The sequence below is a fragment of the Plasmodium sp. gorilla clade G2 genome (genome assembly GCF_900097015.1).
Source record: "Plasmodium sp. gorilla clade G2 genome assembly, chromosome: 7".
Classification (NCBI taxonomy): domain Eukaryota; phylum Apicomplexa; class Aconoidasida; order Haemosporida; family Plasmodiidae; genus Plasmodium; species Plasmodium adleri (nom. inval.).
The window spans coordinates 810,001-826,802 of record NC_041699.1 but is presented as its reverse complement, the minus strand read 5'-3'; the positions used below and the strand labels follow the sequence as shown (position 1 = coordinate 826,802).

Genomic DNA, 16,802 nt, shown 5'->3' with positions numbered 1-16,802 from the left:
AAAAAAAATTTTAAATAAAATTTTAAAATTTATTATTTTAAATATATATATATATATATATATATGTATATTTATTTATTTATTTATATTTATATTATTTTAATATATGTAAAAACAAGTCTTACATTTGCTGACCTTTAATAAATATATTTATTTTTATCTTTATTTTTATTTATTTATGATTTATTTTTATTTTTTTTGTGATGAATTTTTTTTTTTTGTTAAAGGAGAAGAATAATATTAACTTGGAATGTTTGAACAATGATAAAATAAATTTGTATATATTTTTAGATGATATATATTATCGTAGTGGTGATATATTTAGATGTATAATTCAAGTGATTGGTCCTGAGAAATATATAGGAAATATAAAATTAGATTATGTTGTATTATATATATATGGAATATGTATATTTAATAATGATATAATAAGTGTAAGTGAAGAATTATTAAAAAGACACGATAATATACATTTACCTTTTTATAAGAAGAAAGAAGATACAAATGAAAAGAAATTTTTAATATTTTATACTAATTCTATAATATTATGTAGTGATATATTATTTAATAAATGTAATAATAATTTTTATTATTCTTTAGAATGTTTACTTCCATATTTTATACCACCAACATATAATGGTAACAATGTAAAAATTAAATATTATTTATATGTTGAAGCACTTAAAAGATTATATAAAAATACAAAAGATTTTATTACAAAAAAATATCAAGCTAATTATTCAATACATATTATTAATACAAAATATAAAAATAATCCTATATTGAATTTTTCGTATTACCCAATTAAACCATATGATATAAAATTATATAAAGAAAATGAGAGACATACATATTTACATCATAATTTTTATATTTATATAAAAGAATTGGGGAATACAAACAAATTTATAAATAATTCACATGATATAAATAAAAAAAAAAATAATAATAATAATAATATTAATTATATATATAAACCATTATTATATAAAACCATATATAATATATCTTATATTCCAACCCATATATATAATAATATTCAAAAAAGTAATTTTGATTGTTTTATATGTATATATAATTTGTTCTCACAAAGAAAAGAAGATTCTTCTATCTTCTTATTAAATTATATCATTCCGAATTATAATTATTTTTATTATCTACATTGCTTTTTATATCTAATATATCATTATAATTATTTTCAAAATTTTCTTAAATGTAATCGTAATTATAAAAAATTTTATTTATCATCCATAAATAATAATGCCTCTTTTTTTCTCTCTATCCTAGAAAACATAGAAAAGGCAAACACAAAAGAAATACTGTCAGATGAATACAACAAGAAAGAGAACAATGAAAAGAAAAATATAAATGATAACACAAAAGAAATACTGTCAGATGAATACAACAAGAGAGAGAACAATGAAAAGAAAAATATAAATGATAACACAAAAGAAATACTGTCAGATGAATACAACAAGAAAGAGAACAATGAAAAGAAAAATATAAATGATAACACAAAAGAAATACTGTCAGATGAATACAACAAGAGAGAGCACAATGAAAAGTTAAATATATATGATAACACAGAAAAAACAAATACATTTAATTGTTCTAATAAATCATTAAATGAAGAAAAACAAAAAAATGCAGATATATATCATATGAATGATATTCATCCTATTATGTATGATGATAAAGATTTGCATAATTTTTATTTTTGTAAATACGAAAATTTTACTTTTAATGATATTATATATGAACCTGTTTTATGGTTTGATAATTTAATTGTAGATAATTATAATAAAGTTACAACTTCTAAAGAAGAAAAAGATACACACATAGAAAAGTCAAACGAAATAATTAAGAATAATCAAAATGGTGACCTTGAAGATACAACAATAAGAAAAGATCATGATGATAATAAAGAAAAAAATATTAAAAAATTAAAAAATAATACTAGTTCAAATGAAAAAATAGGTGATTTGTCAAATGATAATGTTAATAGTGACACAGAAAAGAAAATAATTTGTCATTTGAATGAAAAAAAAAATAATAATGAATATAATATTATTTATAATAATAAATTTTATAAAATGGATACTATCATAAAATATATGATTAGAAATAATATGTTTAGATATTATATTAATAAGAAAAAAATAAAAAATGATTTTATTACAAATAATGTGAAGGATCAAAATATGAAATATGAAAAGACGAAAAAAATGAAAATAAACTCACCTAATATATATAATATTAATACAAATAATAAAAATGTTTGTATTATATCATTAAAGGATAAAATAAATAATAAAATAACAAATGTTTTTAATTATAATAATAGTATTATTAATATAAATATAAATTTAAGAAATTCTGAAGTATGTATAAAACATATTGATATATCTTTAAAAAGGTTAGAAAAAATTAGATTGAAAAAAAAATTTTTTAATATATCAAAAAATAGATCTTTTTATGATGAAAATGATATAATAGAAGAAGAATATTATTCATCTAGTTCTTATAAAACAACATCATATAAATCAAAAAATACGTCTTTATCATCATCATCTACATCTACATCATCATTACAATTAAATGTTCCATCAGAAAAAAAAAAAAAATCATATAATAATGTCTTATGTAGTAATAAAAAGATTCTAGAACAACATATTAGTACTTTATCATGTTGTGAAAAAAATATAAATATAATATTGAATGAAGATATTATTCCAACATTCGAAAATGATATAATAAGTATAGATTATTTTATAGATATGGATTTTTATTGTTTCAACAATAAAGACAATACATTACAACCATTTTCGCTGCAAACATCTTTTGATCATGTTTACAACATGTCTTTTCGAATACCTATATATATTATAGACACTATGCAATATGAGGGTAGTATAAACATGAATTCTACAAATTTTTCTACTACTATGATAGAAGATGAGACATTTGATATGCTTCAAATAAATTTAATAGAAGGTCATAAGTATGACTACGTGGATAAGAGGTGTTACATAAAAAATTTAGAAATATGACAAATAAATAAAATATATAAATATATAAATATATATATATATATATATATATATATATATATATATATATATATATATATGCATGTGTGTATATTTTTTATTTTTGGAGTTTATTAAATTTTTGCATGTTATAATGCATTTTATATTTTATATTTTATATATTATATTTTATGTGCAGTGACATCTTTTTAAAGTTTCATGTGAAAAAATAAGAAGCACGATTAAAAGTGCGGCTCATGAAAAAAGAAAATGATAAAATAATATATATAATTTGAATATATATTGCAACAATGTTATATTTAAAAAAAAAAAAAAAAAAAAAAAAATATATATATAAAAATATATACATATATACATTTATACATATATACATCTATACATATATTCATGTATGATAAAAAAAAAATATGGACATAAACCATTATATATAATATGTATTTTTCTTTTTTTTTTTTTTTTCTTTTTTTTAATATTTTTAAGTCATAAAATTGACGAGGAAAAATATATACATATATACATACATTTATATATATGTACATATTTTTCTCGTTAGAATAGATTTTTTTTTTTTGTTTTATAAATATTTGTTTAAAATGCTGAAAAAATAAAATATATATACATATATATATATTTATTTATTTATTTCCACACAGTTTATACATTTGTGTGTCCTGGTTGATGATATAAAGTTTTAAAAAAATTAGAATTACTCAGTTACATAACATACTGGATGGTATTTGCTAGATTGTTGTTTAAAAAAGTTGATTCCATTTATATTTCCTTCTGATATATCTTTAGTTATATTAAAATAGATATCATCTAATTTTTGTGTTGAGTTATAATCCTTTAAAGATTTATTATTATATTCATTATTTTGTGTATACTGATTAATATTATCATAATAATAAAATCCATACATACATTCATTCATAAATATTTGAATAATTTGACCTTGTCTTATATGTTTATTATTTATAATTTCTGTGTAAACACATAAATTACATTTTACTTTTGATTTCAAATCATCAATATTATCACATTTAAATTCTACGTTTTTTAAAACTCCTTTTGCATAATTTCTATATTTTTCTATATATTTCAATTTTTCTTCCATTTCTTTTTTTTTTCTATTATTTTCATCATTTTTTTTTATTTCTTCAAAATTTGATACATTTTTCTTATTACTCATATTATGATTATTTTCATTTTCATCTAATGGTTCTTCTAATAAACTTATTTCTCTTGATAATAATTTTCTTATGGTTTCCTTATACATATTTACATCACTCGTAGGAACATAAAAAACTTGTTTCATATCCTTGTTCCTCTTGTCATAAAAAACGCATTTAGATATTTTATTTCCTCTTGAATATACAACACTTGAAGATAAAACAACAATTAAAGAAAATAACAACAACAAGAAAATATTCGACATCTTTCTAATAAATTATAATGAATATTTGTATTAGATGAATAAATGAATCTCACAAAAATTTTAATATCCTATAAAAATAAAATGTAAATATAAAAATGTAAATATATAACATATATACATACATATATATATATATATATATATATATATTAATTGTTGTATATTTTAATATACAAAAAAAAAAGAGCGATGATATTTATATTTACACATTCAAATTATGTAATGAAAAATATAAAAGCCATAAACAATATTTTATAAATAATATATATACGAACGTTCTTGTAACGATTTAATTTCTTGGAACATTAATAGGGGAAATTAATATTTCATAAAAAAATTAAATAAATAAATAAATAAATAAATATAATGAATAAATAATACATAATATATTTAATAAATATTACATATATATATATTATATATATATGTTATTTATTTGCTTATTTTATTTTTACCTTTGATATAAAATTTTTAATATATTATCTTTTACACTTTCTCAGTTTGTGTTCTTATAAGAAAAAATAGCTATCTTTTTATTTTTTTAAAAAATAAAATTTATAAATTAGAAAAATAAAAAATAAATTAAAATAAAATAAAAATAAATATAAATATATGTAAATATATATATATATATAAATATATGTATATGATTTATTTATTATATAATATTATAAGGCTTAGGATCAATTTTCAAGTTTTAATCTTATTTATTGTATTATTATATATGTACATGCTTTTAAACATATATATTAATAAATATATTATTTTAAAAAGGAAAAAAAAAAAAAAATATATATAAATAAATAAATATATATATATAAATAAGAATTTTTAAAAATATATATAATTTGTAAGCTTAAAAATATTATTAATATATAATAATATATTAATAAAAATAATATAACACATATATATATAAATATTATTATATACATTGTTTTTATTAAGTGCATATATAATATATATATATATATAAAATATTACATATTTATATTCTTAGGAACAAAAAAATAAGAGGCTTTGTTTTTTTTTTTTTTTTTTCTTATTTTATAAATTATTTCCCTACAATAAATATAATGAAAAATAAAATAATTAAATAATAAAATAATTAAATATAATATAAAGAAAATTAAGAGAACCCTAATTTTCCTCATCTAATAAAAAAAAAAAAAAAAACATATATACATATATAAAATATTTGTAACGTATTATGTTTATATTGGTACTTAAAATATTATACACATTTGCGTTGTATGAAAAAAGAAGATACATTTTATATCTTCTTCCACATAAATATAATGTTTTATCATATGGGCTTATAAATAATAATATACAAAAAAAAAAAAAAAAAAAAAAAAAAAAAATATACATATATATATATAATATATATATATTATTTATATTAACGAGATATGTTGTTATTTTTTTATTTTTATTTTTTATTTTTTTTTTAAAGGGGACCCGTAAAAAATACGTATAAAGCCGAATATATATCTCCATATACATAAAATATTTTATTCATTTTATTTATATTTTTTCTGTGATAATATCATAATATTGTCAATATTTAAGAAACGAATTAACATGTTTTCAAACAGTTCAAAAAAAAAAAAAAAAAACAAAAAAAATATAAGAAATATGAAAAATATGAAAAATATGAAAAATATGAAAAATATGAAAAATATGAAAAATATGAAAAATATGAAAAATATGAAAAATATAAAAAATATATGATACTATATAAGAAAAATATAATACGAACGCGTAAAATATTAGCCACGTAAATACTTTAAGTCGTTTCACCATAAAAAAAAAAAAAAAAAAAAATACTTATAAATACATATACATATAAACACATATACATATAAATACATATACATATATACATATATATTATATCCCCTTTTATCATTTTCTTTCTGTTAACACAGAATCACACAGAAAACAAAAATGTGTACATGCAAAATGATTACTATGATCACATTTATAAACATATAATATACGATTAGATTCAGATGAATCCCATTTTGTTATATGAGTATTCATACTTTCTTTATTTAAAGATAGTATATACCTTTTTTTGGCTAGTTGCATATTAAACTTATGTGTATGTGTTGGTTGTTGAAAATTAATTATTAGTCCTTTTTTTTTTTGATAAGAATAAAATTTCATGCTTTCTTTAATTTTCTTTTGAGCAACTTCACTTGTATCGTTAAAAAAGATATAAGTGTCACATAGATTTTTTAATACTTGTATTAATGGCATCTTTATTAATTTAATATCCAATTTTTGTTTATATTCTGATAATATTTTTTGACATACATTTTGTGTATGATTATAAGAATTAATATTAATAACAAAAAGAATAATTTGTTCAAATATATAATTAAAAAAAAGTAATATTTTTTTTTTTTTTTTTTTAAAAGTAATAGAATTTATTATTTTTTCATGTATATCTATATAACCTTTTAAGCATTCATTAAGTATATATGATATTATATATTCATTGATTTTATTATTTCTTATTTTATTCTTTTTTAAAATAAATGATAACATATATATATATAAAAATATATTATTATATTCTTTTATTATAAATAACCATCTAGATTTCATCAACCGTTTTTTATGTCCATGCATATTTTCACACTTGTTATTTTTTTTGGAATTTCCATTTCTACATTTTATATGTGGCTCCTGCGAATATGAATTATAGCATCTACTACTTTGTAATTCATTATCACAATTATTTTGATTTATATGTTTATTTAAACATTTATTTGTATTTTTATTTATATGATGATCATTTGCTCTTTTAATAACTCTCTCTTTTTCAACACCCTCAGTTGTAAGACAAGGTGCCATCCCTTTTTTTTTATTAATGACAAAAGATTCCAAGAAATGGGGCTTGTCTTTTGAAATAGAATTGAGATTTGTAAATATTTTCTGAATAAAAATATGTTTGTCTTTAATAATCGTTTGTGTTTTTTGTTTAGATGAATCGAATAAACTTTTTTTAATTTTTTTTTTTTTGAGTGGTATTTTATAAAAATTATATATATCAACATTATGATCAAAATTTATAGAAAATATATCATCATAAGTTACCCTTTTCGAAAAAAAAAAAAGGGATTTAATATATTTATTATTATTATTATTTATTTTATTATTATTATTATTTATTTTATTATTATTATTATTTTTATTTTTATTTTTATAACATTTCTTCAGAACATTATACAATTTAGATATATTATTTTTTATTTCATTTAAACATATTTGTATAATTTTAAAAAATTTACCTTGCTTCTCATAAATATATAATATAATATTTATATTATAATATTTTTCATATATTGACATATATGCTTCACAATTGATATCCTTTACACATTTATAAACTTTTTGTTTTTTATATTTACATAGCAAGTCTATATATTTGACAAAGTGTTTTTTGAATATATAACTTTTTATCTTTCTTGGAAATTTAATTTTATATAATAATAAAAAATAAATTCTCATTCTTATCATATCATTAAAATTATTTGTTGATGATAATAATAAACTTTCAATAAAATATAAGGATATATAAAAAATAAAAAATTTCACATAATACAATGATGAATACTTATAATATTTTTTATTATATTTATTTATATTATTAAAAATATTTTTATTATATAATATATTATTTTTAAATGATAAAATCCTTTTTTTATAATTATCATTTTTTTCTTTATCATGTATAATCTTTTCACTATAACAGATGATATGTTCTTTCATTTGGTTTTTTTCATATCCTTCAATATTATCATTTATAATAATATTATTATGATCATTATTATGATCATTGTTATTATTATTATTATTATTATGATTATCACTGTATGTACTTTTATTTTCTAAATTAGGTTCAATGTTACTAATTTCTTCAATTTCTTGTAGATATGTTTCACTTTTACTAATGCCATAAAGTCTTTTTTGACACGTATGCAACATACTATCATCATTATTTTCTTCCTTTTCAAAATAATCATTATTATTTTTAGTATATTCAATATTTTGATTAGATTCAAAATTTTCATCTCCCTTATCATCCTCACGATTGATCATGTCATCCAATCCATTTTTTTGATTTTTTTGATCTTTTTGATCTTTTTGATTTTTTTGATCTTTTTGATCTTTCTGATTTTTTTTATATTTTTCATATTTTTCATATTTTTCATATTTTTGATTTATTTCGTTCCCCCCCCATTTTGATATCCTCTCCATATTTATTTTTTTTTTTTTACCTTTTTTTAACATGTCCACACTCTTCCTATGAAAAAAAAAATAATTATTCAAAATATAATGAACAAATAAATTATTTAACAAGTTAATATTTTTTAATAAGGTAGTATAAAAGAGATATCCGTATATTCTTTTTTGGAATCGTGTCTCTTTATAAAAGTAATATATTTTAAAATATATGTATTCATATAAATCGTTTAGTTTATATTTTTTATAATATTCAATAACAACATTATAATATCCAAAATAATCAAAAAGGAGAAGACAAATATTTGTATATTTTTTTGTGCAACTGAAGAATAAAATGTATTTCAGAAAATTATCGATGAGTTTTTTTTTTTTATGATAAAGCATATTGTTCTGTTTATTATGACATATATTATTATCATTATTATATATACTGTCATTGTTATTGATATTATCATTATTATATGTACTATCATTATTATATGTACTATCATTTTTATATGTACTATCATTATTATATGTACTATCATTATTATATGTACTATCATTTTTATATGTACTATCATTATTATATGTACTATCATTTTTATATGTACTATAATTTTTATATGTACTATCATTATTATATATACTATCATTATTATATGTACTATAATTTTTATTATTAATATTATCATCTTTCTTTTCGTGGTCATTTTTTTTCAACCCCTCTGATATCATTATCAACTTCTTAACATATAGCAACAAAATATATCTTAATTCATTTTTACAAAATTTTATCGAACATATATTATTAATTTTTTTCTTTTTCTTCATTCTTTTATTATTCAAAGAAATATCTTTTTTTTTATGAACGACATGTTTATCACCTCCTTTGAATATACTTATCTTGACTTCTTTTTTATGATTCAATGAATTAGATTTATTTGTTATATTATAATATATATTCTTATTAGGAGAATTATTTTGTTCATGCTTACTATTATTATAATTTACATTATATATATTATTAAAAGAATTATTTTTATTTTCTGATATATATATCTTTTTGTCTATATCTTCCTCCGTATTTGTTGTTCTTATATATGTTTGGGTTGTATGACATTCCATATGATTATATGTAATATATGTTGAAAAATGATTCAACAAGTAGGATAGATCAAATGAGTATAACTTTTTCATAATATATGTTATTATATTAAAATCTATTTCGTTTTTATACATATGAAGATTATATAAAATAGTTTTTTTTTTAAGGAGAATTTTTTTTTTTTTTAAATTTAATATTTTAATATAGTTGTTATCATATATATCTTTTTGAACATTAAATGTGGATAGGAAATTATTCAATTTTTTTTTATATTTTTTATAAAGATGATAATTAAACATACTAATTTGTAAATTATTATTATTATTATTATTATTATTATTATTATTATCATCATCATGGTGTGTCATATTATATTTGTCATATTCTTTATTATCAATTTGAAAAAGAAAATGAATAAAATATATATTCATACATTCGTCAAATAAAAAATCTGTCGAAAAAATAAAGAACAAGAGAAACATATATGTAGTATATTCTATAACTTTCTTCATATGCTTTTTAATAAAAAATAATTGAAAAATAATCCACTGGATTAAACTAAGCATCTTATTATTTTCTACAGTTCTTATATCTGATGAGATGATAATATAATTTTTCATTTTTAAAGAGAATTTTCTAATAGAATCATAATGAATACATGTATCTATTTTATATATTATATGTTTATATATATCTTTTATATTTTCTACATATTGTTGTAATATAAAATATAATTTATTTTTATAATGAACATATGATACACTTAAGTGTATGTAAAACTCTAAAATGTTTTCAATGAATATATTCATTATATAATTATAATTTCTATTATTATTACAATTAATATTATTATTACCATTCATATTATTATTACCATTAATATTATTATTACCATTAATATTATTATTTTTGTGGTGATAAAAAAAAAAGAAATTATTCATTATATTAAAACAATTTGATAAAGCCATTTGAAATAATAAAAACATTCCATTCTTATCTAAATTAAAAAAATCATTTATATTAAATTCGTTCTGTATATTCCTCATTTTATTCTTACAATTTATTTTATTTATTGATAATATAGTTTCTCTTTTTTTTAAAATGTCAAATTCAAGGAATGATTCATATGTTTTGTTTTGTGTTTTTTTCATATTATAAGGATTATTATATGTTATATAATTTTTATAAATATCAGAACCATTATTTGTGATGGATTCATTATTATGATTATGGTTGTCCTCTATATTCATAGGACATCTCATAGTATGATTACTTTCTTGTTTGTAGTACATATTATTATCATTATTATATTTGATGTTAAAATTTTCATCACATTGATCAGATTTCCCATATAGGTCATATTTTTTATTATCATCACTTTTATTATTATTTATTATTTTTTTTATTATATTTTTGTTTTCTTCAAAATGAGTCATATAATTTCCTTCCATCCCATTCAATCCTTTAAAGAATAAACCAGAGAGAATATCTTTTTCATCTTCTATTAGTAAACATTTTTTATCATATCTTTTACACATATATTCTATTAGAGTTACAATATTTTTATTGAGTCCATAATTTTGTTTCTTCTCATAAAGAAGAGGAGAATAAACAAAGAAGACTTTATCATAATAAGACGAATCATCTATACAAATAGGATGTATAGATATATTATTATTATTATTGTTATCATTTATATTATCATTTATATTATCATTTATATTATCATTTATATTATCACCATTATAATTACAATTTCTTTGTTGATTATTTCCTTTTTTTTTTTTTAAAACATATATATCTTTAATAAAAACCATGTGACTACTCTCATTCACATATGTATCCATATAGATACTAAATGGTTTCTTAAATAAAACACAATATAAATAATAAAGAAAAAAATTTGTTTGATAAAAATTATTAAATATATATATTGGTATATATATTGGAAACATTTCATTCTTTATATTATTATCTTTACAAAATTTGAAAAAAAAAATATTCTTTTTTCTTATCATGTATGATATAAAAAATTCACATATAGTTGTTTTATCTTCATTATGTTTATTATATAAATAGGAACTTATATGTAAGGGTAATAAAGATATAATATTTTCAAGATTTTTTTCAAGATTTATATTTTCAAAAAATTTACAGAATTTATTAATTATACAAATAAAACAATATATCTTTTTTATTTGTTTCAAATTTTTTTTTATATTCAAATATTTATCAATAAAATAAAAATCAAATGTTACAGCCTCGTTTATATATTCCTTATTTTTATCTTCATATATCATCATATGTCTATTGTAAATATTATGCATTTCTTCTTTATTCTTATAAAGTATTTCATTGTGATTATCAGAAGAATGGAGTTGATCATGCTGGGTTTTATTTTGAATCTTTAAAATGAATATAAATTTTGATAGAAATGCATTATTCATAAAAAGATCACAATGATTATCATTGTCATAATTTTTGTCATTGTCATAATTTTTATCATTGTCATAATTTTTGTCATTGTCATAGTTTTTATCATTGTCATAATTTTTGTCATTGTCATAGTTTTTATCATTGTCATAATTTTTGTCATTGTCATAATTTTTATCATTGTCATAATTTTTATCATAATTTTTGTCATAATTTATATTTTTCTTATTCCCCTTTTTAGATGTGATACCCATCTGTCGTTTAAACATTCTATTACCCACCTTACTCCTAAGAAACGCACAAAAAAACAAGAACAAATCATAATATGTATCATCATATAAACAAAAAATACTATAAAACCTCTTAAAATACTGTAACAAGTTATATATTAAAGAATCATGAGTAAGGCATATTTTTTTATTCATTATATATGGTTCACATATATAAAAATAAACACTTTCTATATTATATGTTTTAAATAAATGGAATATATATTCATATAGATTTATATTAAATTTTATACTCAATTCTATACTTAAATAACATAAGTGTATTAATTCTTCAATACATTCTTTATTAATAATTTTATTATTTATATATATACCTTCTTCTTCATCTTTTAATATTATTGTTTTTTTATTTTTTATATGTTCATAATTATTTATATTATTATCATCTATAGATAAATTATAACTATCTTGATCATTTATAATATTTTTATGATACATATTATCTTCCTTACACAAAGACATAAGTGACTCTTCTTCCTTTTTTTCATCGTCTGATAAAGAATATGATAAAGTTGTTGAAATAGATGATACTGTGTAGGTAATATCATTCATGGGTATATATTCATGAGAAATACATCCACTGAAATTATCATAATTATTACAATAATTATGGTCACCATTTTGATTATAGTCATCATTTTTATTATGGTCATCATTTTTATTATAGTCACCATTTTTATCACCTCTATATTTTATAAAATAATTATTATTACATATTTGCTTCTCTTTATATTCTTTATAGTTTTCTATAATATCACGCATTTGTGTCTCGAAAAAAAAAAAAAGTAATTTTTGAATTTGTATCTTTTTTTCTTCTTCCTTAAGAGAAAAGTCGTTAAGCACACACACATCTCCCTATCAAAATAAAAAATAAAATAAAATAAATAATAAAATATAAGCACACACATATATAATATATATATATATATATATATATATATATATTTTTATAATGATCGCCTTATTTAACTTACGTTGTAAAGGTGTAATATAAACATGAGGAGGAGATCATATTTTTTATAAATGAAAAAAAGATAAATCATATATATCAAAGAGTTAATGACTATGATATCCACTTTATTATTATTTAATATATATATATATATCAAATTAATATAAAAAAAAGATGAATTATTTTTGGAATTTTGTTCATTTAATGTTCTATCTTGATTAAATAAAGAAAACATAAAGGTAGCGATTTTATCATTTTTATTTAACTTTACATTTTTCTTATTTATATTTATAAATCCATCATAGCTTTCATATATATTATAACCTTCAGATATGACACGACTAGTTACATTATTAATTTTTTTTTCATATAATAAAAGTATACAAAAATTTGTATTCCCCTTTAACATTATTTGATATACATATAATTTATATTTATCATATATAATAATAATATTATTATCACAACTTTTAAAAAAATATATTGAATGATTTAATATATATTTATATTTTATAACAACCTTACAAACATATTCAAAAATAGTTATTGATTTACCATAGGCAGCACAAAAATTATTATTTTCTAAAATTCCAAGGAAAGGAATGTAACTTATATAATCATCTTTTAAATTATATTTTTCATCATTGTTATTATGAATCTCATATTTTTTCATTTCATTTGAATCTTCATTCTTTTCATTTATATCTTCATTCTTTTCATTTGAATCTTGATTTTTTTCATTTGAATCTTGATTCTTTTCATTTGAATCTTCATTTTTCTTCTCATTTATATTTATATTCTTTTCATTTATATTCTTTTCATTTATATTCCTTTCATTTACCTCCTGTTCACTTATCACATCACCATTTTTATCATACAGTAAAACAAAATAAATAGCTTCATTTTTAAAAAGTGTGATTTTATTAAAATACGATATGACCATATAAACATTATTATTATAAAATGCCGTGTTTAATATCTTATATTTAAATTTGATATCTTTTGTTATTGTTATCATGCTATTAAAAATATTTTTATTATTATTTAAATATATTATATTATAAGGTGTAAAGTATAACAATTTTTTTTCTTTAATATGTAAGGAAGAAGATATATTATTTTCTTTATTTAAAAAATTTCCTTTTTCTACATATTTATATAAATATTTATATTGAACTTTTGAATTACATAAAAGAATTTCAAAAACATATATACAATTAGAAGTATTTACACATAATTTATTCATATCATTAATATGAATATTTTTTATATTTTTCAAATTATCATTTTTTATAATAGCATAATGAGGATATTTATAATAATTAAAGTTTAAATTAATAGGTCCTTCTTCATCTTTAAAAAAAAAATCATCAATATTATCTTTTCCTTTAAAAAATATTAAATTGTTTATATTAATAAATTTCCAACTAAGGATAATGACTTCATTATTTTCTGAGTGCAGACAAATAAAATAATTATTTAAACAAAAGCTTTTAATAGAAGGGGGTGACAAATGGTAATTATTATGAGAGTTCTCTTCACTCACACTAGCACAACTATTATGTGGATTAATATTTATATTATTTGTATTATTTGTATTACTTATATTATTTGTATTACTTATACCATTTGTATATTCATATATATTTTTTTTATCATATCCTTTCGAGTTTAATATATATACATTTTTCGCATACCACTTTTTTAAATATATTAAATTATCTTTATTATAAATATATTTATTATATATATTTGAAATTTCGGTCAGATTTTTTTTTCTTATAAAATATTCCATATATAAAAATTGAACATCTCTCAAATAATTATTATTATCATCATCAGTGTTAATATAATTGTTATTATTATTTTCATTATAATACATAATATCTAATAATTTATTTGTTTGATTAGTCTCATTATATTTAGCTTTATCCTCTTTGTTCATATTTTTAATTTTATTATGTATGTCTTGTTCATACACTTTTTCTTTATTATCATCTACATATATTTTTTTTTGTTTATCTTGATGAGTATTTTTTTTTTTTTCTTCTATTTCATTCGTGTGATGATAAATATAATTTTCATCCTTATTATAATCATTATAAGATTGTTCATTCTTTTGTTTATATTTTAAAGTTTTTTTTTTCTTATATAAATATAAATATTTATATATCATATTATTCATATCTGTATTATATTTTGTAAGTCTGTATTTATTTTTTTTAAGAAGAGCATGTAACATATGAGCATCAAAATTTAAGGTATGTATATTTAAAAAATATGCTTTCTTCTGTTTTTCCTCTTTGACACATTCAAAAGGAATATGCTTTTTATTCTCATCATGGAAATGAATATTATTATTTTGTAAATAATTATCATTATGTTTCATATTGTCTCCACCATAATTTTTATTTTTAATATAATCTTTATTTTTATTTTCATTTTCATTTTCATTTTCATTGTCTTCATTGAATATCCAATCATCATCGTTATCACTTTTCCGGTTTAATATTTCATCCACTTTATCATAAAATAAATCTTTTTCATTTTTTGTTTTTTTATTCTCCTCATTGTAAATGTCTTCACTTCTTTTGCTATTACAAGAGTTGGATGACACACAAACATTATTACAACTATAAATGTTATTATTATTATATGTATTATTATATGTATTATTATTATTACAGAGCTGTTCTCTTTTTAGATGTTGCCCTTTATAACTTGTACTTTTCTCTTTAAGAGAAGAACATAAATCATAATTTACATCTTCATTCGAATTTTTAATATTTACAATATAAGAAATATCTTTTTCATCTTTTATATATTTCCATTTTTTTTTGTTCTCCTCATTAGAAATAACCATCTTTTAAAATATAAAAATACACACATAAATATTTACATATATAAATAAATATATAAATATATATATATTATTTATATGATGGAGACTTTCTATAAAATTTTTAAGTAGATGGATATATTAAACATATTTTTATTTCCTTATATTTATTATTCTCATTTTTTTCTAAGCACCATATAAAAAATATATATATATATATAATATATATATGTATATATTTGTTTAATATGCTTAACGAAAAAATATTAGGTTCATATGATTAATAAAAAAAAAATGAAAAATACAAAACATAAAAATTATATACATATATATATTTATATTAAGGAAAATAAACAAAAAAAAAAAAAAAAAAAAAAAAAAAAAATATATATATATATATAATTATTCACATCATATAAATTACAAAAAAATATATATTAAAATTGTAAAATAATT

General features: G+C 17.6%; 3 protein-coding genes across 3 annotated transcripts; 1 reads left to right on the top strand and 2 right to left on the bottom strand.

The window, feature by feature from the left end:
• Positions 1–203: 203 nt before the first annotated feature.
• On the top strand, positions 204–3,050 carry PADL01_0719200 (conserved Plasmodium protein, unknown function; the record flags this gene model as incomplete). Its single annotated transcript, XM_028681229.1, has 1 exon — positions 204–3,050. One exon carries the CDS (start codon positions 204–206, stop codon positions 3,048–3,050), a length of 2,847 nt encoding a protein of 948 aa, XP_028537627.1.
• A 706-nt stretch (positions 3,051–3,756) lies between these two features.
• Positions 3,757–4,485, bottom strand: PADL01_0719100 (conserved Plasmodium protein, unknown function; the record flags this gene model as incomplete). Its single annotated transcript, XM_028681228.1, has 1 exon — positions 3,757–4,485. The coding sequence occupies one exon, from the start codon at positions 4,483–4,485 to the stop codon at positions 3,757–3,759; it is 729 nt and encodes a 242-aa protein (XP_028537626.1).
• A 1,908-nt stretch (positions 4,486–6,393) lies between these two features.
• PADL01_0719000 (conserved Plasmodium membrane protein, unknown function) lies at positions 6,394–16,370 on the bottom strand (the record flags this gene model as incomplete). Its single annotated transcript, XM_028681227.1, has 2 exons — positions 6,394–13,410; positions 13,530–16,370. The coding sequence occupies 2 exons, from the start codon at positions 16,368–16,370 to the stop codon at positions 6,394–6,396; spliced, it is 9,858 nt and encodes a 3,285-aa protein (XP_028537625.1).
• Positions 16,371–16,802: the final 432 nt, after the last annotated feature.